This window comes from Etheostoma spectabile, chromosome 6 (assembly GCF_008692095.1).
Source record: "Etheostoma spectabile isolate EspeVRDwgs_2016 chromosome 6, UIUC_Espe_1.0, whole genome shotgun sequence".
NCBI lineage: Eukaryota > Metazoa > Chordata > Actinopteri > Perciformes > Percidae > Etheostoma > Etheostoma spectabile.
In genome coordinates, this window is record NC_045738.1 from 12,274,241 (window position 1) to 12,298,492 (window position 24,252).

Here is a 24,252-nt window from a genome sequence, read left to right on the forward strand (position 1 = left end):
CTTGCTACAGTCCAGCTAATGGCCAATGCCTAACCTAATGTCCTTGTGAAGGGTGCTTAGCACAATCTACTTTCCCAAGTGTCTTGGGAATGGAAAGTTTATTAGTATTAGTATATTTATTAGTAGAGTGAGTCTGTCCCCATGTTTGTGTGTGTGTGTGTGTGTGTGCCTGTATAAATGACAAAGACAATACAAATGCCTCAGCATTTCTGCCATTGCTGTCAGATGAAACTCTCTTTTGAAATAAACAGACGTCATGCTTACAGTACCTTTCCGCATCATTGAGCTTCATCTGTACGGTGTATCTCAAGTGTTCCAGGGCCTCATAATTCTGGTATTCACTCAGCCCCTCCATCATGGGCCATTTTGACTTTTTAATTCAATTGAAAGAGCAATCCAGCGATTTAGTATTGCCCTTACATAAAGTTGAGACACTTGCAAGAGATAGATTTTTTTTTAAAAGGGGCGCTGCAGAGGCTTAGAAATCTACATTTTAGATACTACGTTTAGACCCTACCTGATTGGTCTTTCAAACTCCATGCAGTTTGTTACACAGGTTGTCGATTAAGCATTTGGAGTCTCAAAGCCCACTCTGAGAAAAGTGAGGTCACTTTAGTAATCTTTCTGAGGAATAGTTTGACAGTTGGGGAGTACATATTTGTTTTTTTGCCGAGAGTAAGAAGAGAATATTGATACCAATCAGCAACTTTAGAGTGGTTTCAGTCTTCTCACCTAACTCTCTGCAAGTCAGCAAGTAATTATATTTCCCAAAATGCTGAACTTTAACAGAGCTCTTCCAGATGCACAGAAGGTATTATACAGTTTTCAAAGACTGTGTAGTAGTGTCTAGTCAATTTTGAAGTAAAGTAATACATTTAAAACCATACCAGTGTGCATGTGTGTACTAATGTTTGTCTCCTGTGGCCCACTCTCAGGTCTGGGCATGGAGAATATTGGGGGCATCTTTGTGGTGCTGATCTGTGGCCTCATCATTGCCGTGTTTGTGGCCATTATGGAGTTTGTGTGGTCGACACGGCGCTCTGCAGAGACAGATGAGGTATGCCCCCATACCTGCCCTCGCCGACCCCACAGACACACCCCAGTAGGTTCCCATGGCATCCCGCCAAACCTTTTTATTATGTTGTTTTGTGTGTTTGTGTGTGAGTGGGTAGATTTCTTTCAGCTTTTGCCTCCATTTGTAAGTGTTTGTTGGTTTGTGTGTGCTCTAACATTTGAGGATCAATGTGTTATGCGCATGTGAGATGAGAGGAATGTTCAAGTATGCGGCACAGAACTGCTCTAGTGTCCAAAATGTATACAAAAAATAGAGAAATTTGATTTCACTTTGCATGTCCTGCCTGTTTTAGTGTTTGGTGATTAACAGTGGCAGCAAGTGTTTGTGAGCTAAATTTGATGGTACGGATAAGCAATATTGAGAAATGCCAATATTTGCTTGCATAAAGAAGTAGTGTGACCTTTTTCCCTAGCATTAAATGTCATGATGTATCTTCTTTTACATGCCTCACATGTACGCTGGTATTCTTCGTTTCCATTCTTGGATTACTTCTCACCCATTTCACTGTGTGTCTTCCTCTATCTCTCAAACACACACACACTTCCTGTCATCAGTGTCTTTTCTCCGATAACGAGTATTGTTTCTGTTTATGTGAGCACATTACTATTTTATTATAATTTCAATGAAAATGTTGTTTGTCTGTAGTGGACATGTTGATGCATTTTGGTCGTTGTGTGTATGTAAATTACAGTAGTGTCATGCTGTTGGAATGATGAAAAGATTTGTAGGTGTCTTACTGTTTGTGTGTGTCTGAGTGTGCCTTTCTTTATGTGCACCTGAGTATGCAGGCCTGCCTGTCCGTTCATAGTGCATAGTGCCATATTAAGATGCTCATAAACTAAACAACATTTTGGTGTTTGGATTGTAATAACTCTCTTTGCTCCTTGGCTATTCTCCCATCTCTAATCATCTCCACATCTTTCCCCATCACCTTCTCATTTCTGTTTTACAACCATCCCTCCATTTGTTGATCTCTGTGCCCTTGCTTCTCCTGCGACTTTTTATTTTTTCATGCCTTACTGTGTATGTTCTTTCTGCCTTGTTCCTGTTTCTACTTGTTTTTTATGATTTTCCTTTAAAAAAACATTTGTTTTCCCTGTGCTCTCCAATTTATGTACTGCCTTACCACCGTCTCGTTCTGCTGCCTGTCTTTGTGTCTGTGGCACCCTTCCTACCTTTGCCTCCTTCCCTACCCTTTTTCCTTCCTCCTTCCCTTTCTCCTTTAGGTGTCTGTCTGTCAGGAGATGATCACAGAGTTCCGAAACGCCGTCTCCTGTAAGAAGACCTCACGTATGCGCCGCCGTCGGCCCCTCAGCAGCTCAGCAGCCCTGCGTCATCCCACACGCATAGCTCTGGGGGCCCCTCGGCCCCTGCGCCTGGTCCGGGAGATGCGCCTCAGCAACGGCAAGCTCTACAGTGGAGCTGGTCCGCTGACAGGTGGAGGTGGAGGAGGTGGAGCCGGAGGTACGGGGCCTCCCGATCTGGGCCCTGGGCCCCAAAGGATTCCAGATGATCCACTAGGGGCCAACACCCCCCCTCCTCCACAAGCCCCTACCCCTGTGATGTTGCCCGCCCGAAGTTGCACCCATGTGCGGATCTGCCAGGAGTGCCGGAGGATCCAGAGCCTAAGATCAGGATCAACCACGACAAGAATACCACCGTCATCTGCACCCCTGCCCAGGCTACCCGCACCCCCACCCCCATCCTCATCCAACACAGACAGTGAGGGTGGAGGGGGGGCCAGCCCGAGGCGGCATCACCACAGCCCCCCGCCTCATACCTCCCGACCCATTCCATCTCCACAGAACAGCAACACCACAGACCTACTGGGCGACCAGGACTGAGACCAGACACAATGGGCAGAGTGAGAGGGCTGCAGGGTGAAGTGTGGACAACATTTGTGCTGTAGAGAGAAACACTGCTTGTTTCCACAGTTTAAATTCATTGAAAAAGAAAAGAGGTAGAGATGGAGGGACAAAACGTTGAACTCTGCGAGGTCAGCCAATAAAAAATGAGACAACCTTTCAAAAGGAGAATAACCAGCTCAACTTCACCAGTTGAGCTTGAGGCCTACAGACAGAACCGGCTACAAGCACGCTGTCAGATGGTTGTCAGTTAAGCTTCTGTAATCAACTCGGAAAAACAGTTCAGTTTGGACAAATCTGAGTGGAAATGCACATGACCAGATGATGGTTTCTATTGGCTTTGTTTTTTTTCTCCTTACTCCCCCTCTCACTTCACCTTTTGATTTGAGGGCGTTGGTTTTCTTCCACAGACATTCCCTGGAAGCTTTCTACCCCTCTAGTAAAATAAAGCCGTGTTGGAGGACATACTGTTTCCAAATGTGATTAGAAACAGCAACTAAAAGACTTCCAGAGAATTATTCCTTTTTTTTTTCTTCTTCTTTTGTTGTCTTTTTTTGTTTTGTTACCATTGTTGTTTGTGGGAATTACAGAGTTAAATACAGACTATGTGGGACAATATGGTGGATTATAACATACTTAGAAATTTGACTGCAGATAATTGTGTCCAAGAGTTTTGTGTCCCTCCCTGCGCCCCATAGCTGCTTTTTGGATGTTATCAGGGAAGGCGGATGAAACAACTTTAAGACGACATAATGCAAACAGTAGCAGACGAACCTGTCTGCCTTTCTTTACACTGTGCGTGTGTATGTAAAAATGTGTGCTTCCTGTAAGTCTGTCTGTAACTACTTAAAGTGAGGAGAACCATGTACCCAGCAACCGCACCCTTTTACAAATGTTAGCTAATCAGACAGCCACAAAAAGAGGAGGAAGAGCAAGAGGCTTTGAAATGTGAAATGAATGTCCCTCGTTATCCTGGGTACCACTTGCCAAGCCTTCTTTTTCACCTCTGTTCACACAGCGTAGAAGAGATAGAGAGACCGGGCGAGGCATAGCCAGAGAGGCAAGAAAGAGAAGAACAGATAGAAAGAGGCAGCGAGTGGAAAGGACACTACTGAATTTGAATGAGAAACCCCTAACTGAACTACTTCCATTATTAGATCTGTCCTGATCTGTTAATTCTGGGCATCTTTTAAATGGGCTTGTAAATGCGCCAGCAAACTGTAGCTACAGCTTCTTCCCTTCTCTCTGTTTAACAGATAGACTTGGCCGTTCACAGTAGAGGCTCCTGCCAGAGTGATAGACTCAACACAGCCTTGTCAATACAGTCTCAAGCTTTTGAGCGCCTAATTACTCCCCTCGGGGGTTGGGGACTCATTCAGGAGGGTGTTGAACACAGCGAAACATGATGATGAATAGATTGAGAAGAAATACATGTTGTTTTTACTCCGGCTGGGATAGTAACCCATTATTTATGTTACATCCCCACTGTTGTGTGAAACTCTACTGAAACACTACAGTATATTAGCCACTGTGCTTAAATAATACACTAAATACACTGGTGTTTTTGATGTTTTAGGCCTTTAACTTCAAATTGTGGACACTTTATTGATGATAATTATTTAAAGCATACCATACATTGTAAAACAGATTTCCAATCAATAAAGAATAAGGCTGGTGACATTTCATATTTTTGTTATTGTCAACAAATCAATGAAAAGACCAAAACAACCAATAACCTGATGAATTGATCTGACTTATCAAGTAGCCAAAGCCTCATGTAGCTTATTTACCTGTGCTAGACCTCCATTTTTTTGAAATGATCAAAAACACAATAATGAGTCACACTGTTTGCTAATAACTATTTTCATAAAAAAAGTTTATATTTGTGCCCATTTTTTAAGAGTTTTGTCTTCAGTGAGACCCAAGGGGCAGAGTGCCACAAACAGGCTGCATAAGTTGCAAAATTTTGAGAGACAGACCAACACTTTGGTGGTTCCGATCTTTTCATGGGATTTGTTAACCAGAAGAAAATATCCAACATTGCCAGCCATATTCCTTTGAGTGCTTTATTTTTAGTACAAAAAAAGACATTCAGGATCACAATTAAAACAGATCATCTTTAGGTCTGTGGTAACAAAATGAGATGGGATTACCGCAGCATATTTTCCCTTAGGTTTAACCAAACGTTCTACTTTGTGATCACTTTCATGGGCTGCAGCTGTGCTCCCTGTGTACAACACCTCTGTGAAAGAGTCCCCTCGGAAGCAAATGCCTAGTCTTTTGTTAATAGCCCATCGTCCCAGAAATGTATTTTTTTATTATTATATGACATTGTAATCAAGTGCTGTATTAGCATTTTCTGCACTGCAGGTCACTGACTCATCAGTGTCTCTGTGTTCATTGAATTGGTTAACTAATCAGGTCCCAAAATGTCCCAAAATACTCACCGTAGAGTGATTGCTACTTAATGATCTAAGGGGCGGTTTGCTACACAGCCTTAGCTATAGTTATTTTACTATAGTTATAAAATGTCATCCTGTTGTGTTAAATGAAATGCTGACATCCAAACATTGAAGGTTAGCTGATGCAACATTTCTAATTCAAGGTATAACTAAATTTGCATCATCGGGTTCAGTCATTGCTTATTGTTTGTCTTTTATGGTTCCATTTCCTGACAGCAGATTTAATGCTTTTCAGCAGCTGATTATCAATTCTCGAAAGCCAGTGTTTCCTGCCTCCTGAACACATAACACTGTTTTTTCCTTTTCCTCTTCTTTGCCCTTTGATTTGAATGCCACCTCCAATACATATAGAACTGTTTCCCTTTTAATCAAGGAGCTACATGCTATCTTCTCAGATCTCACCAAACAGCAGGAAAACAATCCCTCACTGGCTTTCCACCAGTACATATTCAGCAGTATTTAAAGTAGATACAAACCCACCAGTTCAGCCCTTTATAAATCCCCTGAAAAAAATATGAAATACTGGCATCGTTGTCTTGGCAAATATTGCATTGCTGTATAAAATTATGCATTTTGCAGTGAAACAGATTTGTCGACACTGTTGTGCTCCAGATAATGAATGATAACATTGTTTGCACACATTATGCCGTATCTCTGAATGATTGCTGTCAGCAGAAGCAGGCCCAGATTTCATGTCTCTTTTTCTCTGTTTACTTCTGTCCTTGTGTTCAGAATACTGACAAGGCAACAGGAGCCAACCCTATTCCAGAAGTCACAGTACACACACACACACACACACACACACACACACACACACACACACACACACACACACACACACACAAATAAAAACACAAGCGGAGACACCATCCACATCTTAATTTCTAATTCCCTTGTTGTCTAAAGGTTGTAAACCCACAGGTTGTTTTTGTTGTTTTCAAATGTCTCTTTTTTGTGTCTTTGGTTTGTTCTGTGTATGAATTCCCACTTGATATGTAACCGCACCACATAGCCAATAAGTGGCTACCAACAGCTTTAAACCATCAGCTGAAAGCATTTATTTGCTGCAAAGCATGATTGTGGTGAGGAAAGAGGAAGGGTACAAACCCTAAACAGGCAATATATTGCTAGTATGAATAATTATGAAGGGAAGGGAGGGTCACAAAACAGATCAGATGGGGTGTCTGAACAGTCACTCTGCAAAACAAACCTTTTTGTTTACTTTTATGTTCTTTTCTTTAGTATTTTTTTCATATTTCTATACTAGTGCTAAATGGATCATTAAATCTGATGATGAATATTATGATTAAATTGTTGTTATTATTCCTGTTGAAGAGCAAGAGGTTCTATAGTGTGGTTGTGGGTTGAGGGTGTGGGATGGTGTTGGGACGAAGGTGCAATGATGTTATTCTGAGAGATTGCCCTGTTGTTCAAACCTATAGACACACAAACGTCTTTTGGAATAAAAATATTCAAACTGTCCCATAGTGACACGTGTCTATTCTTTGTCAGTAGAAAGTTTGCTGCATTTTTCCTTCACGTGTCAGAATGGAATGATTTACTGGTATGCAAACACTGTCATGATGCCAGGGGTGGAGGAAGTACTCAAAATACTAATGTAAAAGTGCCACGGCCATCATTTAAAAATACTTTATTACTATACAAGTAAGTCATGCATTCTAACTCCTACTTAAATAAAAATGCAGAAGTATTATCAGCAAATGTACTTAAAGTACTTAAAGTAGTTCATTATACTCATAAATATATGAATACATTTATTTATTTATTTTCCGAAAACTCCATAATTCACTTGTGCATGCATTTGTCTCATCTTTCATATCCATCTCCTGTCATTGCAGAACTCTTCAGTACATGAAAAATATGGGAAACAACAGATTTAGTAAGGTCTGGTAACATGTGCAACTATATTAAGAAACAATAGACAAAACAAAAAACAATTTACAGAACTGTGCACTGTAGTATATCTGCTCGCCAACATGATTTGATAAACAAGCGACAGAACTGAATTATCTCAAAAGCATTACACTGATTGTAAACAAACCATAAACACTAACTTGCAACAGAAAACAGATCTAACTGCACAACAAATTTAAATTAAAAATGTAATATGAGCCCCCATGTTTATATTTTTACACTTCAAAAAACTAATTTTCTTCTACGTCCTGACAGCACAGATGGTAATTGTAATCAAATGTCTTAAGCACTGAATTTCAATATAAAATCAGTTAAACAGCACAGCAAATAAAAACCAAATGAGCCAGTAAAAAATGTTGTTGTTCTCACATGTTCTGACAGCAAGTCTAACTTTCATGAGAACTGTCTAGTTGTTTGTTTTGCCTGCCATTCTCTACCTGTCCGCCAGATGTCCTCAGACCTTCCCACCAGTCCCAGTCACCTGCTCACCTGTGTCCACTTTCCGTAATCAGCACTGTCCCCTTTCTGCACAGTCAGTTGTTCGTTTGTCAATGTTGCTATGTGCTTTAAGCGATTGATTCCCTGCCTCGACACTCTGAAACCTGCTGTACCTGTCTGGGTCTTTAACCAGCCCCATTCCGGATACCTGTGGATTATCAGTTACTTCTGTTTTGGACTTTCTGCCCATGTCCTTAAGCTTTTGAATTTTAATTTTCACTGAACTGTCCCTTGCTGCCTCACACCCATGATGGTACAGACACGATCAGGTCCAGGGCCCCTCGACTGTTGAACGAGCTGCTGAAGGAGATGAGGTAGGCCAGCTCGGTTTCTTTGTTTAAATCTATTTTAGAAATGCATATTTTTAGATTTGCATTCTCTTGAACTGTTTTTTATTTGTGTTTTAGTGAAATAGTAATTCCCAAAGCCTCTAACCCTAAATGAGATTTAAATTCAAACATTGGCTAGCAAATGAGACGTGTACAAATGTTAGCTGTCATTACAACAACACGGGGCATCTTTAATCTGCACAGCAATGGAAATGGCCGTTACTTTACCCTAGTTTCTTCTATTGGTTGTGGAGAAATGAATGTGAGTGCTACTCTTACAATTTCCTGACTTTGAGCAACAGAATGAAATGTTATGTCAAGCCCTCAGGAACAGCGTTTGTTCAAAATGGGATATTAAGTGAACAGCCACAATTATCATTGCAAGTCATGTAACATCCTGGGTTTTTGTTACTCAAAACAATATTTAGGTGAAGTAAAGTTTTTTTTTCAAGGGTCTGGAGAGCCACACATATTTGGGTTTTATTCAAAGAAAAAAGGTGATTGATATCCTGCATTTTCTTATTGTCCACAATCCCATGAAAAGACCAAAAGCAACATCAATCCTTCGTTCAGAAACACAAATGAACTTACACTGGGTGACATGTTCTCACATTATTTGGAACATTGGCATTGTTTATTTTAAGTTAATCTTACATACACAGATATGCTGCTGTAAATACTTGCTAACATGTATTAATTTAATCCGCAGCAGAAAATACTTCAACAAATGCATTGTATACTCTTGTAAATAACGTTTCCTAAAAATGTTACTCACACTTGGGATTTTGATGGGATTTTTTAAACAATGATGGGCCTTATGCGTTTACGGTCTGCTGCAACTCAGTTCTTTTAAATCAGGACTGAAGACTTTTCTGTATGCCGCTGCCTTTTATTGTATCAAATTGTTGCTGAAATCTTAGTATTTTACACCCATCTTATTCTATTTATTTTCATTTTCTGTTCTCTTGGCACTTTTTTTTTAACTGTACTTTTAATGTTCTATGTAAAGCTCTTTGAATTGCCGTGTTGCTGAAATGAGCTATTTAAAAAAAGCTTGCCTTGCAAAAGGAGCAGTTCATTTACTGATGTCATGATGTGATACATTTACAAAATGATGGCTAATGCAATTTACTGTACAACAGCTTTAAGAGTAAGTGAAAGACAGAAGTGTGTGTGTGTGTGTGTGTGTGTGTGTGTGTGTGTGTGTGTGACCTCTCTGGATGATGAGCTGGACGTCAGAGTAGAGCCTTTGGGTAAGAGTGTTTTGAGGAGGATATTTAGTGTTCTGGTATATCATCATTCTCATCAAGTTGCTTTAAAGGAAAAACATACACACAAAGATAAACTAATCAAAAACCATCTACAACTTTAAATATAAAGCCTCAAACCAACTCCAAGCTCACCTTGTTTTTTTCAGTCACATTACTGGACGGACAGTATTTTGTTAGAGGAACTGAAACAAATACTGTTGCTCCGTATGATAATGTTCAGATGTAGACAGAAGAGGAACTTGAGAGAGGCATTTTCTCCCCAGTGCAGACACAATGCCTGACCAAAGCCTCATGTGTGAGTAAAGAAAGAAACACTTTTTTGTGATGATGACGTCCGATGTGGTCGGCATGGTCACTACTATTAACAAATACTCCTGTAGCAATCATTCTTGATAATATCTCCATCGGTTCTGGGAAAAGAAACAAATCTATGATCAAAGTCAAACCATGTGAGTCTTTCTTCAGTGATGTAAAGAGTGGTTAGACATTTTTGGAAATTAAAAACACTTATTTTTCATTGTTAGAAGGGATCTGGCCAAGAGGGCAGATTAACATATCATTGTCTTACCAAGAGTTTGACGAGAAGATTGATTCCACACTCATGTTTAAGTATAGTATCAATCTTTTGACCTAACTTTTGGCCAAAAAGAGTATTTCCAAAACTGACATTTAAATTTTTTTAAATAATTTGTTTATTATGTTGTATCTTGTTGTGCTTTGTGTCTGCCAGTCACCGACACTAAAATTCTTTCTGCATCAAGCAGTTATCCTCAGTGTGTTCTTGCCACCTCTACTTGCACACCTCCCTCTGATTATCTCCCTGTAGGCTATACACTCACCCCATCATTTCAGTTCTTGGACAAATATCTGACACTCATCTTGAACAACAAGGTTGGTTGTTCCTTCGAATGAGCCACTAGGATAGGCTGAAATGCTGCAGGTGTACGACCCTGCATCTCTCATTTCTACACCTCCTAACATTAAAAACAGTGAGGATTTCATTTCCTTATGGTGATGTGAGATCACACTGAACCTGAGTAATATTGACGCCTTGTGGTGGTGCGATTAATTGGCATGGCAGGGTGACCTCACGCCCAAGGTATCCCATCACTTCAGGCAATTTGACATCTTGTGTCTTACTAAGAACTGCCAAAAAATAAGAATTTATGTCAGAAGATAAAAGCAGGAGAATAAGGATTCATCAATAAAACCCCAAACTTTATTTTTTTTTGTAATTTCACCGTGTTTTAGACACAGCCATCCTGAATTAAAACCTTGTTAAAGGCTACTGTCCTCCAGGCATCAATCTCCCCCGTGCACACACAAGGTAGTCTAAGGTACATTTATTCAAGAACTGTACTTAAGCACAAGTATGAGGTGCTTTACTTGAGTACCTTAATTTTCGGTTACTTTACTACTTCACTACATTCCAGAGGGAAATATTGTCCTCAACATTTTTTAGTGTCAGTTAAAGTAAATTTGAAGATTAAGATTTTATATTAAAATATATGAACAACTTGTAAAATATAATTCATTGTTATAGATTAAACTACCCAACTGCAAGTAGTAAAAATTGTTCTCCACCTCAACCAGCTAAATCATTAGAAGTACATTAATATGCACCTTACTGTAATACATTCATAATAATCCAATGATATAACAATGCCGTTTTCTTAATGAGTCCTTTCCCTTGTGATGCTTTAACATTTTGCTACCAATACCTTTACTCAGGGCCGGCCTGTGGCTTAGGCAGTATAGGCAAATGCTAAGGGTGCAAACCACCAGGGGGCGCCCAGCCTGTGCTGTACCTGTAACGTAGGGTGACCAGACGTCCCTTATTTTGGCTACCTGTCCCCGGCTGGATCTGTCCCCGGAAATGTCCCCGGTTTTCACTGTGACTGAAAGAGCCGAAATTGGAATGAAAGAAAAAAACGTAGCCGATAATCGCACACCCAACACACGCAGGCTCCAGACCGCCAGAGCCAGCGGTGCTCAGAGAGGTTTCAGAAGCCGTGTGTCACGATGCTAAAATCACTGATTATTTACATGGAGTCTGGTGGGTTTAGCGAACGCAATTTCGCGGACTTTTATGTTTTAAAAAGGATCTTAATCTTTAACAGAAAGGTCGACCTCCTTAGAAATCCTTTCCATAATGTTGTCAGACACTTAGAATATTAATCTGAGTCTGTTAGCAGCAAAACGAGCACTTTTATGAACGTAAATACAAGCTGGAAAATTATCCTATTAACTTACATTGCAGCGATCTCGTTTAATACTGCATCACTGTCAAAGGAAAATATGTCCTCAGTAGTTTTTATTGTATCTGATTCTCAATGAGCTGTTCCAGAAACAAGCCTTGAGCAATAAAGCAAACGCTGTCAGATAAATGTAGTTCAGTACATTACAACATTATGAAATATTGAGACTTTCTATCTTGAAATATTGAGACTTTCTATCTTAAAATATTAGGACTTTCTATCTTAAAATATTAGGACTATTAGGACTTTATATTTTGAAATATTAAGACTTTCTATCTTGAAATATTAGGACTTTATCTTGAAGTATAAGGATGGATTTTTTATCTTGAAATATTAGGACTTTCTATCTTGAGGTGTAGTGGAGTGGAGTAGGAAGTAGCAGCAGGGGTGGGTCTAGGATCAGACCTTGGGGGGGGGGGGGGGGCTCAGCCCCTAATGAGAACAGCTCTAGGTCTAGTGTCCCCGTTTTAAGTTTTACAAAAATAAAAACATTACTTGTTTTGGAGGTAAATACGCTTCTGAGCTGAAAATGTCCCCGGATTTTGTCTGAGAAATCTGGTCACCTTACTATAACGTCATCTTAATTAAAAAAACAAGCCCGACTTCTTCTTTTACCTGCATCTAAATCTCATAATGTCAAAGCGTCCTAAACTGTCTGGTGCCCAGGGGAGGAAAAAAAGAAAAGTAGAGGAGGAAAAACGTGACACAGACGGAGGTAATGTTACAGTAAAGTTGATGATGATAATATTATGTTGCTGTTGCAGAACAATGATCGATAATAGCATCAGCCGTTAGCATGACATAGTTGGCTAATCAATAAATAGCGAGCGCTATCTGTTAGTTTTAAAATCAGTTAACTGTACAGTGATGCAAGGGGGCGCCACCTAAAATCTTGCCTAGGGCACCAATTGTTTAGGGCCGGGCCTGCCTTTACTGTACAGTACTTTTGTTTAAGTTTTTAAGCCTTTTGTCTTACCTGGGATTGTGATGTGAATGAAACAAGCAGTCTGCTGTAAAGTTTCATTTTGCACAAAGTAAATAACAGGAGCACTAATATACGTGTCTTCTCGTCTGTGATTCACTAGTTGTCATGATTTCCCGTTAGTTCCTTCCTCCCGTCTGCCAATAATAACCTTCAGTAGCACAGTGACCTCATGTGGCCAAATGATAATGTACAGAGAAGCACCATGCACACACAAGCTCCCTGGTGGAGACCAGTTTCCAAACAAACCATGTTTATTTCTCCAAACGTTTTCCGCTATCTTGTCTTAATCAGGGTGGTGTTTCCTTAACGCTTAATTATGGTTATCATGGGGTTCATTTCCTAAAGCTTTTAAAGAAAGGCTCCTGTGGAAATACACAAAGTTGAAACAAGAAAGCAGGACATAACTAAGATTTAGACCTGTGCACAACAAGCTCAGGATTAATGCAAAGGCAAGTAAAACTTTCAGGTCTGCAATGAATCTAATGATTTTAACCTTTTATTGGTGCAACCTTAAGTCCCTCTTCAGTTCACACTTTAAAAAACGGCAACATATAATAGTAAAACATCTTTTCCCTATTTGAGCAACCCAAAAAACTTTTTTTAATTCAAGAAACCGCCAATATGCACACCATCCCTTCCACAAAATCCATTCTTGCTTATTGTTTGTCCTCAGTGTAATTTTTTCTTAACATACATATTTCATGAATGTGTGGCTCCTTCTCAATAGTACTTTTGTGATGTGTACAGTATCTGTGTTTGAGTAATTTGAGTGCAATGGAAATACTTTTACAACACACTCCCATCTTATCTTATTGATCTATTTCCTGCCATGACAGAACTCGGATACATGAAAAAGAGAAACCACAGATCTGGTAAAATGTAAAACTTTATTATGCAACAGTAGGCACTAACAAAAAAAAAATTTAGAGACAACCATGGTCTGCTGGTTCTGTTTCCAGTTCATCTGCATTATTTGCTAAATCTAAAATGCATTTCATTGATGGTAATCAAATATACAAGCACTGGTTTTTATTATAAACTAAATGCAGAAAAAAACAAATTGTAAAGTTAAAGCTTATGCTTTTACACCACAGAATATAAGTCATGTTCCGACGACACAAAGTGAGTGTATAAAAAGCCATTGTTTTATATCCATGATAAAGCATACAATCTCACACCCGCAAAATGACGCTGTCAGGAAACGCTTCTGAAAATCAGCATGTAAAAGATAACGACTGTTGGTAATGTTCAGTGATGGTGTGTGCACCATTACAGTAACTCTGCAAACCACATTTTGTCACCTTACACATAAGGCATGCTCAGACTGCAATGCCTGTAATCAATTCTGACTTTCATACCCAAAGCAGACAGAATACTGGGTATGGTAAAATACTTTACAACTATTACCAGTGTCTGTATTTTTTTGGATTAGGAAAGATCAAGAAAGAATTTGAACCTTTTTAACCCTAAAAACGGCTCACATGTTTAAGAGCTGAACATTATATTCTCCAAACATTTTGACATCCAAATTAGTTGAACCTAAAGAAACTGGATTCTGATTCTACTGCAGAGATTGCACAAGTTTGGTTGGTTATTTCTGTCTTCCTTTTTTATCTTCTACCTTTGGTCAGCAATGGAGCAATAGGAACTGTGTGATGAGATCCACCGTGACGACTCAAGTCATGTTGGCAAAGTCAGTGTTTTTCCATTGCACAACATGACAAGGTAAAATAAGTCATTTTCCTTAATGCCATGTTGGAGCTGTGCTGGTTTGTACCATTTCTAGCTTCAATATTTAAAACCAAGTGTCACCAAACGTTTGTGGTGGTAAACATTATACTTGCTAAACCTCAACATATTAGCATTGTCATTCTGAGATTGTTTGCAAGACATGCTGGTTTGAGAGTTCAGCTCAAGTACAGTCCCACTGACGCTGCGATACTCTGCTGATTTGATAACAGCTCTGTGTCATCTTTGTGTAGGCAGTGTGTTAAGATGAACAGTGTTTGGCTTCCCTCCATGGTACCAGTGCACTGTGGATTTATCAGACCACTAGGGGATCTCGGCACACCGCCTCTGCTCAGCTGGGAGCTCCGTGCGCTGCGGCCACAGAGGGAAGCCATACACCATTCAACTGCACACACGGCTTACACTGCCATGACACAGAGCTGGATATAAATCAGCAAAATATCTATAATCTTTAAGAATACCATCACTAATGAAAGCACTTTGATAAATATGTTACATTTTCTTTTATACTGCATCACCTGCTGTGAGGTTTCAGTGGAAACGCGGTACCATGGAAAAAAACTACATATGAGAGCATGAATAGAAGGGTTGGAGCACCCACAAAGGTTAGGTTGTATTGGCTGCTGTCAGGATGTGCTGATTGCACCAAATGGTACCGAAATTATGGTAAACGCAACTTGCATACAGCAACAAGAGTGCAACTAGTACAAGGAAAAACAACTTCATCACCTTTTTAGCACAATTCATCTCATTTGGTGACTACGACCAACTACAACTTCAGAGTATGTGACATCTTCGTCCACTGTGTGTTTCTCATTGGATGGAGGTGTAGCGTCTTTGGATGGTCTAAGCTTGACGTCAGAGTAGACCACATCCTAGGAAGGAGTGTGAGAGAGTTATGTGGAGACTTTGTTGTCCGTTGTATCGGTATGTTACTGTTGTGAAACAACTCATTTTCTTATCACACACAGCATAATTTAACTGTCTGACTCAAACTTATTCAGCTTAAATTCGGAGAACCAGCTCACCTCGTCTCTTAAAATCACAGATGTTCTGGCAACATCCATCACTGGTCCACATGTATCTGAAAGACAGACACACTTGAGTCAAGGGAAGTGAAACAAACAAAATATATAAAACAAATCAGTTGTCTAGAAATGAAGTGCTTTTGTTCTTACCAATGTAGATGCTGTGCCTAAGCGTACAATCATGTCAAAAGTAAAGAAATAAAGTGCAGTTAGTTTTTCTGCAAATTACTTTTGATCTGAAGTGATTTTCTTGCTAATCCCAGAAATCCTTAGTGAAAGAGGTATATATCCCTTCTTTAAAAAAAAGATACAACAAAAGCTTTTTAATGTTTTGAATGAACTGAATCTAAAATATAGTTAAACTTAATTTAATGAATATTTAAAATGTGAGCGGAACGCTATCTTGAAGATATGTTGATAGACATCAGACGCACACACTCACCTTCTGACAAAGAGGAGGTAAACTATGGCTGCCGAGATCACTAACAGCAACAGGATAGCAATCACTATAGCAGAAACCACAGCTGAAGATAAAGGCATCTGTTCTGGGAGAGGAAACATGACTGTAATTAACCCTGTGTGTTAAATTAAGGATGTCATGTAATCCCAATTTATTTATCATTGCTGTATAAATGACAAATTTGAGTTACACAGCAGTTTTATCAAGTGATCGACTTATTTACTAAGATAATCAAAACCGGTCTTTCCCCACTGACAAGCAAAGGAGAGGATTAAAAAGACTACTGAAAAGAAACCAATTATTGCATTTAAATTTAGTTTTTAGCTTGGGATCACAGGGATTTTATCCGTACTTAATTTTACAGTAACTTGGACAGTTTGTGTGAAAAGGCTTTTTGTACTCACCTTGAACAACGAGGTTGGTGGTTCCTTTTAATGAACCGCTGGGAAAGGATGTAATGCTGCAGGTGTATGACCCTGCGTCTCTCATTTCCACACCTCTAATGAGCAAAGATTGTTCTGCAATACCCACTCTGTCCTTAAATGATTCATTAACAAAATGTCCCGATGGAAAATGAACAACAATAATGGTTATTTCCTTTCCTTCTGGTAGCTGGAGAGTCCACTGAAGCTGAGTAATATTGTCGCCTTGTGGTGCTTGGATGAATTGGCATGGCAGGGTGACATCACGCCCAACGTATCCTGTCACTTCAGGCAATACTTTGACTTCTTGGGCCTCAAGAACTGCCAAAGAGAGTAATATGGTGGCAAGAGATGTTCAGTCTTGTTAAACTTTGGGTGCACTTTTTCATGATTCAAAATTATTTCAGATACAGTATAGCATCAACAGTACTCAAACTTAACTTTTTCACATTACTGAGTATAGAAGCTGCGTCGGATTTATAGAACTAGGCTCTAAAATTTCAAATTCTGATAAAGGTGAAATGTGGAAATTTCAGAAAATCCTTGTATGACAGCATCCTGTTGCTTGTGGTAGTATGTAGATAAAACACTAGATGAAACATTTTTATTTGTGTTATTATTTTGGTTGGACTCTGTGTTTTAGATATATAGATAAATCAATTTCTAATGTTGCACACTGTTTTGCAGTTGTATAGTATTTGTTGCTGTAGGGGAGCTGAAGAAAGGCACTGCGCTCGGGAGCGTCACTACATTACATTACGTCCAGGTGCTGATGGGACAAGCTTTCACTATATTTTTACCTTGTAGCCTACTAGTTAATGTGACTTGATTGATTGAGACCTTTACATACAAATCAGTCTAAAAGAAACCAAGACCTTTAAATTTAAAAGGGGAATTTTCACAGTCTAAAAAACAGTCAGTGTAAATACGTAACTTCACACAGTAACCAACATGCAGTAATCATGCACTGTAATCAGCTTTTCCAGGCAAAATGTACAAAATTTAAATCCATTTGTCTTACCTGGGTGTAATGTGATGTAAATTAACTTCAGAAGTATGACAGGTAATATTCTGCAATTTTTCATTGTTCATCACTACAGTTGGTGGACAAAATAACAAACACATTACAATACAACACAAAGGGGCATATACTAATTTATGCACCAGCAATTTACGAGGTTACTCTGTCACAATACTATTACAAAGTGATCTACGTAAGGTTAAAATACCATATGTGTTGAATTTTGGAACAATCAATATTTTAATTATTTTTCATTAACTTCTATTTTTAACATTTATCAACTTTAATGAAACTTACAGTTTAAAGAATTACAAAGAGGCAGATCCGTGGATGTCCAGCTGCTGGTGTTTTAGTCAATAACACTGGGAGAAGTGTAGTAAGATAAGTCTCAAATGAGGACGACATGTGGTAAACCGACAAAAATAGCATTTGCAAAGAGGAACAAGGTTAACTCCGAACTAGTCATCACCAACACTGACTGATAGACACACCCACAGCCTCACAGCTGTCCGTGTTATCTCAGGCTAGGCTAGGCCTACTATTTAAAAAAAAAAAAAAAAACAACCTCTGCCCTGATGTATGTGTAGCCTATAATAAGACTATATTTTGTCCACTTCATTTAGATTTAAACTTCAAGTTACAAAACCGAACATCCAGAGTTAACATCTTATTGAAGTGTGTAGGTTACATTGTTAAACTTACCCAAGGGGAAAAGAGTATATGACCTCGGCAGGAAGCATTTTCCCATCACTCGGCGCTTTTACCAGGAATGAAAACAATATCACAACTCTTAAAGTCCGATCGTTTCTATGTTGAGTGTTCGAGTCTGTAATTTTCAAGTCAGCAATCGACAATCAGCATTATTTCCGACTGCTGGTTTATGAAGTCTCTACCAGTATAACAGCAACCTCTGGTGGTCAAAATGTGATAATGATGTCTAAAGAAACTACATGTTGATGTACATGTTGATGATGTTACAATGACTTGTATGAGCTAAAAAAACAAGAAGCTAGTGTGGTAGAGTTTACTCTTTGAACAAAGTAATTCCTAAATAGTTATGACTTATGGTTTGTGATTTCGAGCTGTATCAATATCAGAAGCTTTAGCTTATTTAAAAGTTATCCAGATATCCTCGTTATAGTGGATCAAGTTCTCTGTTTGTCCTTGTGCCATCAGCCAAAAAGCAAAACTCCCATTTGGTTTTCTTTCAGCTCCATAAGTACAGTATTTGTGATAGCTAATTCAAAACACACACAACTTACTGTTGTGGTGTGTAGATTTCCTGGAGTTGAAAGTAGAACTAGAGCTAAAATAGCCTCAGAGTTTCTCATGTTATTTTCTATAAAGGTAGCATTTGCACCCTTCTCAAAATGATGCTTTACTATTTACTATTTTTTTGTATGTAGTAAAACTTGGGATAGCGAAACATGCTTTTGGTCCACTTAGAGGCTCACTGTTGGATGGGACATTGCTTTTTTTCTTCATATCAACTGCTTCATAAATGTGAGAATATGTATGCTTGCGAATGTTGGCTTGATGAAATAGAGCACAAACTTGTACAATGTTTACAAATATGCCATTTGTTCATCTATCTATCCAAATAAGATGTCTTAATCAGGTCCTCAAAGTGTGTGTGAGTGTGACAAATACAACAAATGAAAGTATACAGTTACTTTTTTGAAACTGAATGTGTTTGAAGTCAAAAGTTTTGATCTTTTATAGTGCATACATAAATTTCCCATTCTCTCGTTTGCAATGAATCTTTATAACTCTAATTCTAGTGACTGGCTGGTGAGGTCTAATTTAAACCATTTGTAAAGCATGTTTGGGTTGTATGTCTGTACCTTTTTTTTATGTATGAATGCCAAATGTGTGCACACTTTGTTTGATTTTGTTTTTATACATAGCACTCTGCTCGTTTGAAATGAAAGTGCCCTCTAATTCAGTGTACTTAAAATAGATTTTTACCACTACATGTACTCGGTGTGAGTCAAAAGCACAGCTGGCCTTGTTCTTTTGCTTGACAAAAACAGTGTGAGGAGCACAAAGCAGAACACTGCATTCATTTTACAGCCTCTCACCAGTGACCTTGTGTCAATCCTTCTGATAGAAGCTGAATCTCCGAAAAGTGAAGTATAATTATCTCCACCAATCAGAGTCCTTGGCTAAATTAGCCCCGGGTGTTCAACAGGGTAATCGGGTCAGGGATGCAAAGCTTTGCCTGTTTCAGTTGGTCGAACTCGGCTTGTTGCCTGCATGTAAATGGCTTGTCTTACAGGGCACGACAGGAATAACAACTGCAACAGGCACAGCTCTGCATCTTTAGTGACATTCTTCCAAGACAAAGCACGCAAAATTATTTTCTCATAGAGACAGTGGTGCATTGAACCTTTACAATGTAAATGTGTTGGTATTGGCTAGAAATGCATCAAAAACAGCTCTGTGTAAATGTCAGGGAATTCTCAAACACTAAAAAAGCTGGTTTGAATGTATTACTTACAGTACTAAAAAACAATTTGGTATTTAAGACCTACATTTTGGTGAGAATACTCCCGTATTGTGTATTGCTGTCTAGTGTAGGCTCAATAAAAAATGTAAAAGTCACGGCCAGTTTCACCAATAATTCTGTTAGAAAACTCAGTACAAGAAAATATAGCAGAATTCCTTAACAGGCCATAAATCATTTCTTCAAAACGTTTGCAATATTTATTTCACGCTCTTAACAGAAAGGTTTGCCACAAACTTAAGCTTTGCTGCATCTTGTACATGTACACAATCACACTTTCAGCAAGATTATCATGCATTGCTTAGCCGTAATTTAGAATGATGCAAGATGTAACTACACATTTTCATATACCAGGAAAAAAATGACATGGAAAATTATGTCTGCATCATTTATTTATTCTTTAGAAAATGTGTTTAACTTTTTCAAAAATAATCCCAGAAGACTTATTTTTTTAAATTGTATTTTGGTTTTAAAACTGCTGAATATTTCTGCAGTATAAGTAACAGCGTAATAGGTAATTTATAGGGCTATTATTTGTGGTACCAAATGTGGACACAGAGACATTTGCACTCTTATATCTCTAAAGTCTATTTAATTAACAAGAAAGATACTTGTTTATTTTCAATGTGAGAGTTTCTATTTCTCTGAATTAAGTTCTGGCATCTATTCAAAGTCATTAGAATAGTCATAAGTCAAAATAGCATTTCATGTAAAGCACATTTTTATTGATTTTAATCAACGTCTTCCGTTATGAGCAAAATGCACCAGGAAAGAGAATCTGAGAAAAAAAATAATGCAGTGCAAGTTTATATGACGAATAGATTTAAGGGAAGTTTAATATGAAAAAGATGACAGATACAAACGTTAATCTCACCATGCCACTTTCTCTTACATTAACTCTCTCAGAGTCAGCGCACTTATCAGCATCAGTACAAATGACCAGCAGGGGGCAGCGCAGGATGCTTCATGAAGTATAAAAAGACAAGTTATTATCCCTTAATATGCCACCTGGCTCTAAAATGTACTCAACACTGACAGAAAGGGAAATCTCACCTCTCAGATGCAGAACTGTAGAGTTTTCCAGCATGGTCACCATATTTCTGGATGTGCAGGTGTAATTCCCGATGCTTTCTGCCTCCAACCTCTCTATGATGTAGATGGAGTTATTAACATGTGTCTCATTGCCGTTGAATTTCCAGCTGAAGTTTGCTGGTGGGACAGAGTTGGCTGTGCACTGCAGTGTCACTCTCTGGCCAAGGGCTGCTGAAGAAGGTCCACTAATTGATATGTTATGTGGACCAACTGCACAGAGAAAAGATGGATAGATGGATGGATGGATAGATAAAATGTCTCATGTGTCTGTTAAACTAATATGTGTTATATCATTAGAACATGAATGTAAATAGCAGGATTTTACTATCGGTTGACGATGAGCAAATGTTTAAACTATTTTGTATGGGACTGCAAAAAAGGATTTTTTTCATCATGGATTAATCTGCTGATTATTTTCTCATATATTCAATTGATTGTTTGGTTTGTAAAATTCAGATAATCGTAAAACAATTGGGGAGTGCTCCGGTGGCGCCGGAGAAACCGCTGCATGTCACTTGTTTCGACCGGATGTCCGTCACCTTCCTCTTCCTTTGTGTTGGCATTTCAAACTTTTGCTGATTTCTGAGGACTATGGTTAATCCAGACAGCTAGCTAGACTATCTGTCCAATCTGAGTTTTCTGTTGCACGACTAAAACAACTTTTGAACGTACACATGTACCACCAAAACAAGTTCTTTCCCGAGGCTATTTTGCAGAGGCAACTTTATCGAAATAGTTAGTTCCAGTTGATGGTCTATAAATATTCTGTTAATCAATTAATTGTTTTATCTGAATTTGTAATGGAAATACTAAAGCTTTCAAATAATTGTAGTAAAGTAAAAAGTACAACATTTCCCTCCAAATTGTAGCGGAAGTAGAAAGTGGTGTAAAGCACAAGTGCATTTCTTTTTTTTTTTTATTGTCCTTGAGCCCTTAATTCTTAGCCATTATTTCTCTACAGGTCTGAACTTTAGAGTCCTAATATTGTCTAGGCAGTGGTGAAATGTAACTAGGTATATTTTAGTAAGTACAGAAATGTAATATAAGTACTTTGTCATATTGTAATCAGCATTCAGGGTCTTCTTTGCTTAACAGCAGTTACTGGAAGTGTTGAGGGAGTAGTACTCACAGTTCACAGAGAGATAGCGGGCTGCAGTCATGGTGCTGACTGGGTTGCTGACTCGACACTGGTAGGTGCCGTGGCTGGAACTGTGAACAGGTTGCACGAACACCGTCCTGTTGTCTGTTGAGAAACTGACTCTGCCACTCTTTTCGAGCAGCTGGCCATCCTTCATCCAAACTCTGGTGCTGATGGACCCGGACGCCTCGCAGCTGAGGTTGGTGGAGCTTTTGTCTTCTATTAAAATGGCTGCGGGGGTTTGGATGGTGGCTCCGGTTATCAGTGCTGGCAGAATATAAACAGCATCAATACATTGAAAAACATTTCATTTTATTCATCCATTTGTTTGTTGATCTTTGTTTTATCTTTTATCATTTGTTCCTTACTAATTGTTCTTTACAAATCTTAATTATTTAATCATTTATATTTATTTGTTAGTCTTATTAACCACCTTTCCCTACGTATTTTGTCTGTGAATGTGACCAAGAAAACTTATGAATCCTTGAAGTTTGGCAGGAACTTTAGTGCATTTACAGGACATTACATATTTATTGGACAAAATTCAATTAATCCAGTAAAATCAAACACCACATCCTGTTTGCCAGCAATTTCACACAACCACCTTACAGTCTAAAATTAGATTCAAAATAAAAAAAATGGAATTTATTGCAGGATTAAAGTATTGGATGGAATCAGTCATTGCATTATAATAGTTTAAACCATATGGGTAACATCAGATTTTTGGAGTATCAAGAGATATGGATTAACATTAAGATGTCTGTACTAAAATAATATATCAATGTCTTTTGAAGACAGAACTTAGGTTAGAAGAATTATTTTCAAATGATTGACGGGTGAGTTCTTATCGGATCTGCAACATTAAACCCACCATACACATTCAGTGTTGTCTTGCCCTGTTTCTGCTGCCCTCCGTCCTGTGTGATGGTGACTGTGTACTCCCCGCTGTCCTCCAGCACCAGGTTCCTGAGCTCCAGGCCTCCCGTGGTATGGTCTAAAGAGATCCTGTTGACATATCCAGGCTCAGTGACATTGGTGGTGGTGAAGGTGATGATATTCACCTCTTTGAAGCTCCAGATGACCAGGAGGAATGGACTCCCAGGAGGACTGAGGGTGGTGGTGAACTTCACTGTGCCCGCTACAGCGCCACTCAGGGGCCCAAGGGGTAAGATTTCCTCACCCACACACACACCTGGTACAAAGAATAGATCATTAAGAGAAACACAGTTGTGCTTTTGGCCTTGTGCAGTTCAGCTAAATCTTGGTTAATATAAAAATAAATAATTCATTATGTAACTGAAATTTTTTCCCATCAAATCATCCCAATTTTAACTAACTTGAAAAAATCAGTGCCAAACAAGCAGCCATCCTGAGCATCTTGTTCTCCATGCAAAATAATGACGTATGTAAAGTTGTCTCGCTGTTCAATCCAAATCATGGGGAGTAACAGGTGCGCCTGCTCTTTTATTCTGAGTCTTGATGGTGGTGTGTTGTGCGTCAGTTTTATGAGCTATTCAGTGAGTGCTTTTGGGTTTCTTACAGGATGGTGTTTGAGGAGTATCTGTGAGGCGTATAGCATTCCTCAGGGAGGAAGATCAAAGATGTCCAGGCGACACAAACCTCCTCCAGACAGATTAACAAACATGTCTCTGGTTTCATTGTCTGCAGAAAGAGTGACTTTTTTAAATTGTAAAAAGGTTGGGACATTTTATATTGTCTTTAAATACTGTTTTGTACAAATCTCTATCAAGAATTAATCTGATTAGTGACATACCCGTCCAAATACCATATGACATCAGATCAAATCAGCTGAAACAATAAGTTATTCACAATGTACCACATGTGTCTATAATTCCTGAAATGTACAAAACAGGAGGGTAAACATCAGTCAGGGATGTATCCCCGACGGATACAATGTGGCCTCTCAATAACAATCTGCTTTTGTAAGTGACACTCGCAGTGTAAATGCAGTATGTTACTCAACCTCTGTTGTATACTGGGAGTGATGGAGTGAATGTGGCTTGTTATGTGCTGAGTTATTGATAAGAGAACATGCCCCACTAGAGAAGTGGCTCTCTATATTTCTGGCTCGTGAACTCATAAAATGAAGCAATCTTTTATTTGTGACCCCAAGATGTTAGGAGTTTAACCAAAGCTT

General features: G+C 38.8%; 3 protein-coding genes across 6 annotated transcripts in view; 1 reads left to right on the forward strand and 2 right to left on the reverse strand.

The window, feature by feature from the left end:
* grik5 (glutamate receptor, ionotropic, kainate 5) overlaps window positions 1–4,749 on the forward strand; it is a 77,599-nt gene extending 72,850 nt beyond the window's left edge. Inside the window, exons 21-22 of one of the 2 annotated variants that reach the window (XM_032518611.1) lie at window positions 936–1,057; window positions 2,302–4,749. In XM_032518611.1, the coding sequence (XP_032374502.1) occupies window positions 936–1,057; window positions 2,302–2,919 (740 nt within the window). In that variant the 3' untranslated portion in view covers window positions 2,920–4,749. Of the gene's footprint in view, window positions 1–935; window positions 1,103–2,301 lie in introns of both variants that reach the window. The other variant, XM_032518610.1, reaches the window with a different exon arrangement.
* A 9,542-nt stretch (window positions 4,750–14,291) lies between these two features.
* Window positions 14,292–18,247, reverse strand: LOC116691302 (nectin-2). 3 transcript variants are annotated; one of them, XM_032518828.1, is made up of 8 exons: window positions 18,061–18,247; window positions 17,656–17,720; window positions 17,359–17,431; window positions 16,320–16,658; window positions 15,898–16,000; window positions 15,606–15,640; window positions 15,456–15,511; window positions 14,292–15,302 (listed from the first exon to the last, which is right to left on the reverse strand). In XM_032518828.1, the coding sequence occupies exons 3-8, from the start codon at window positions 17,420–17,422 to the stop codon at window positions 15,171–15,173; spliced, it is 729 nt and encodes a 242-aa protein (XP_032374719.1). In that variant the 5' UTR covers window positions 17,423–17,431; window positions 17,656–17,720; window positions 18,061–18,247; the 3' UTR covers window positions 14,292–15,170. The 3 variants fall into 3 exon arrangements, with proteins under 3 accessions (XP_032374719.1, XP_032374720.1, XP_032374721.1); XM_032518829.1 differs by lacking the exon at window positions 17,656–17,720 and having other exon boundaries at window positions 18,061–18,228; XM_032518830.1 differs by lacking the exon at window positions 18,061–18,247 and having other exon boundaries at window positions 15,606–15,622; window positions 17,656–17,839.
* A 2,332-nt stretch (window positions 18,248–20,579) lies between these two features.
* On the reverse strand, window positions 20,580–23,512 carry LOC116691278 (carcinoembryonic antigen-related cell adhesion molecule 2). Its single transcript, XM_032518786.1, has 5 exons — window positions 23,432–23,512; window positions 22,966–23,286; window positions 22,086–22,361; window positions 20,918–21,166; window positions 20,580–20,826 (listed from the first exon to the last, which is right to left on the reverse strand). Exons 1-5 carry the CDS (start codon window positions 23,481–23,483, stop codon window positions 20,753–20,755), a joined length of 972 nt encoding a protein of 323 aa, XP_032374677.1. The 5' UTR covers window positions 23,484–23,512; the 3' UTR covers window positions 20,580–20,752.
* Window positions 23,513–24,252: the final 740 nt, after the last annotated feature.

What these genes read in the sequence shown, in the direction of transcription:
- LOC116691302 (XM_032518828.1), bottom strand. Translation starts at nt 17,422, where the DNA reads ATGAAAAATTGCAGAATATTACCTGTCATACTTCTGAAGTTAATTTAC. An exon ending in TTACATCACATTACACCCAG is followed by an intron (nt 16,659 to 17,358) that starts GTAAGACAAATG and finishes TCTCTTTGGCAG; the next exon opens with TTCTTGAGGCCCAAGAAGTC. An exon ending in TAGGCACAGCATCTACATTG is followed by an intron (nt 15,512 to 15,605) that starts GTAAGAACAAAA and finishes TCTGTCTTTCAG; the next exon opens with ATACATGTGGACCAGTGATG.
- LOC116691278 (XM_032518786.1), bottom strand. Translation starts at nt 23,483, where the DNA reads ATGGAGAACAAGATGCTCAGGATGGCTGCTTGTTTGGCACTGATTTTT. An exon ending in TTTGGCACTGATTTTTTCAA is followed by an intron (nt 23,287 to 23,431) that starts GTTAGTTAAAAT and finishes TCTTTGTACCAG; the next exon opens with GTGTGTGTGTGGGTGAGGAA. An exon ending in TACAGTTCTGCATCTGAGAG is followed by an intron (nt 20,827 to 20,917) that starts GTGAGATTTCCC and finishes TACTTCATGAAG; the next exon opens with CATCCTGCGCTGCCCCCTGC.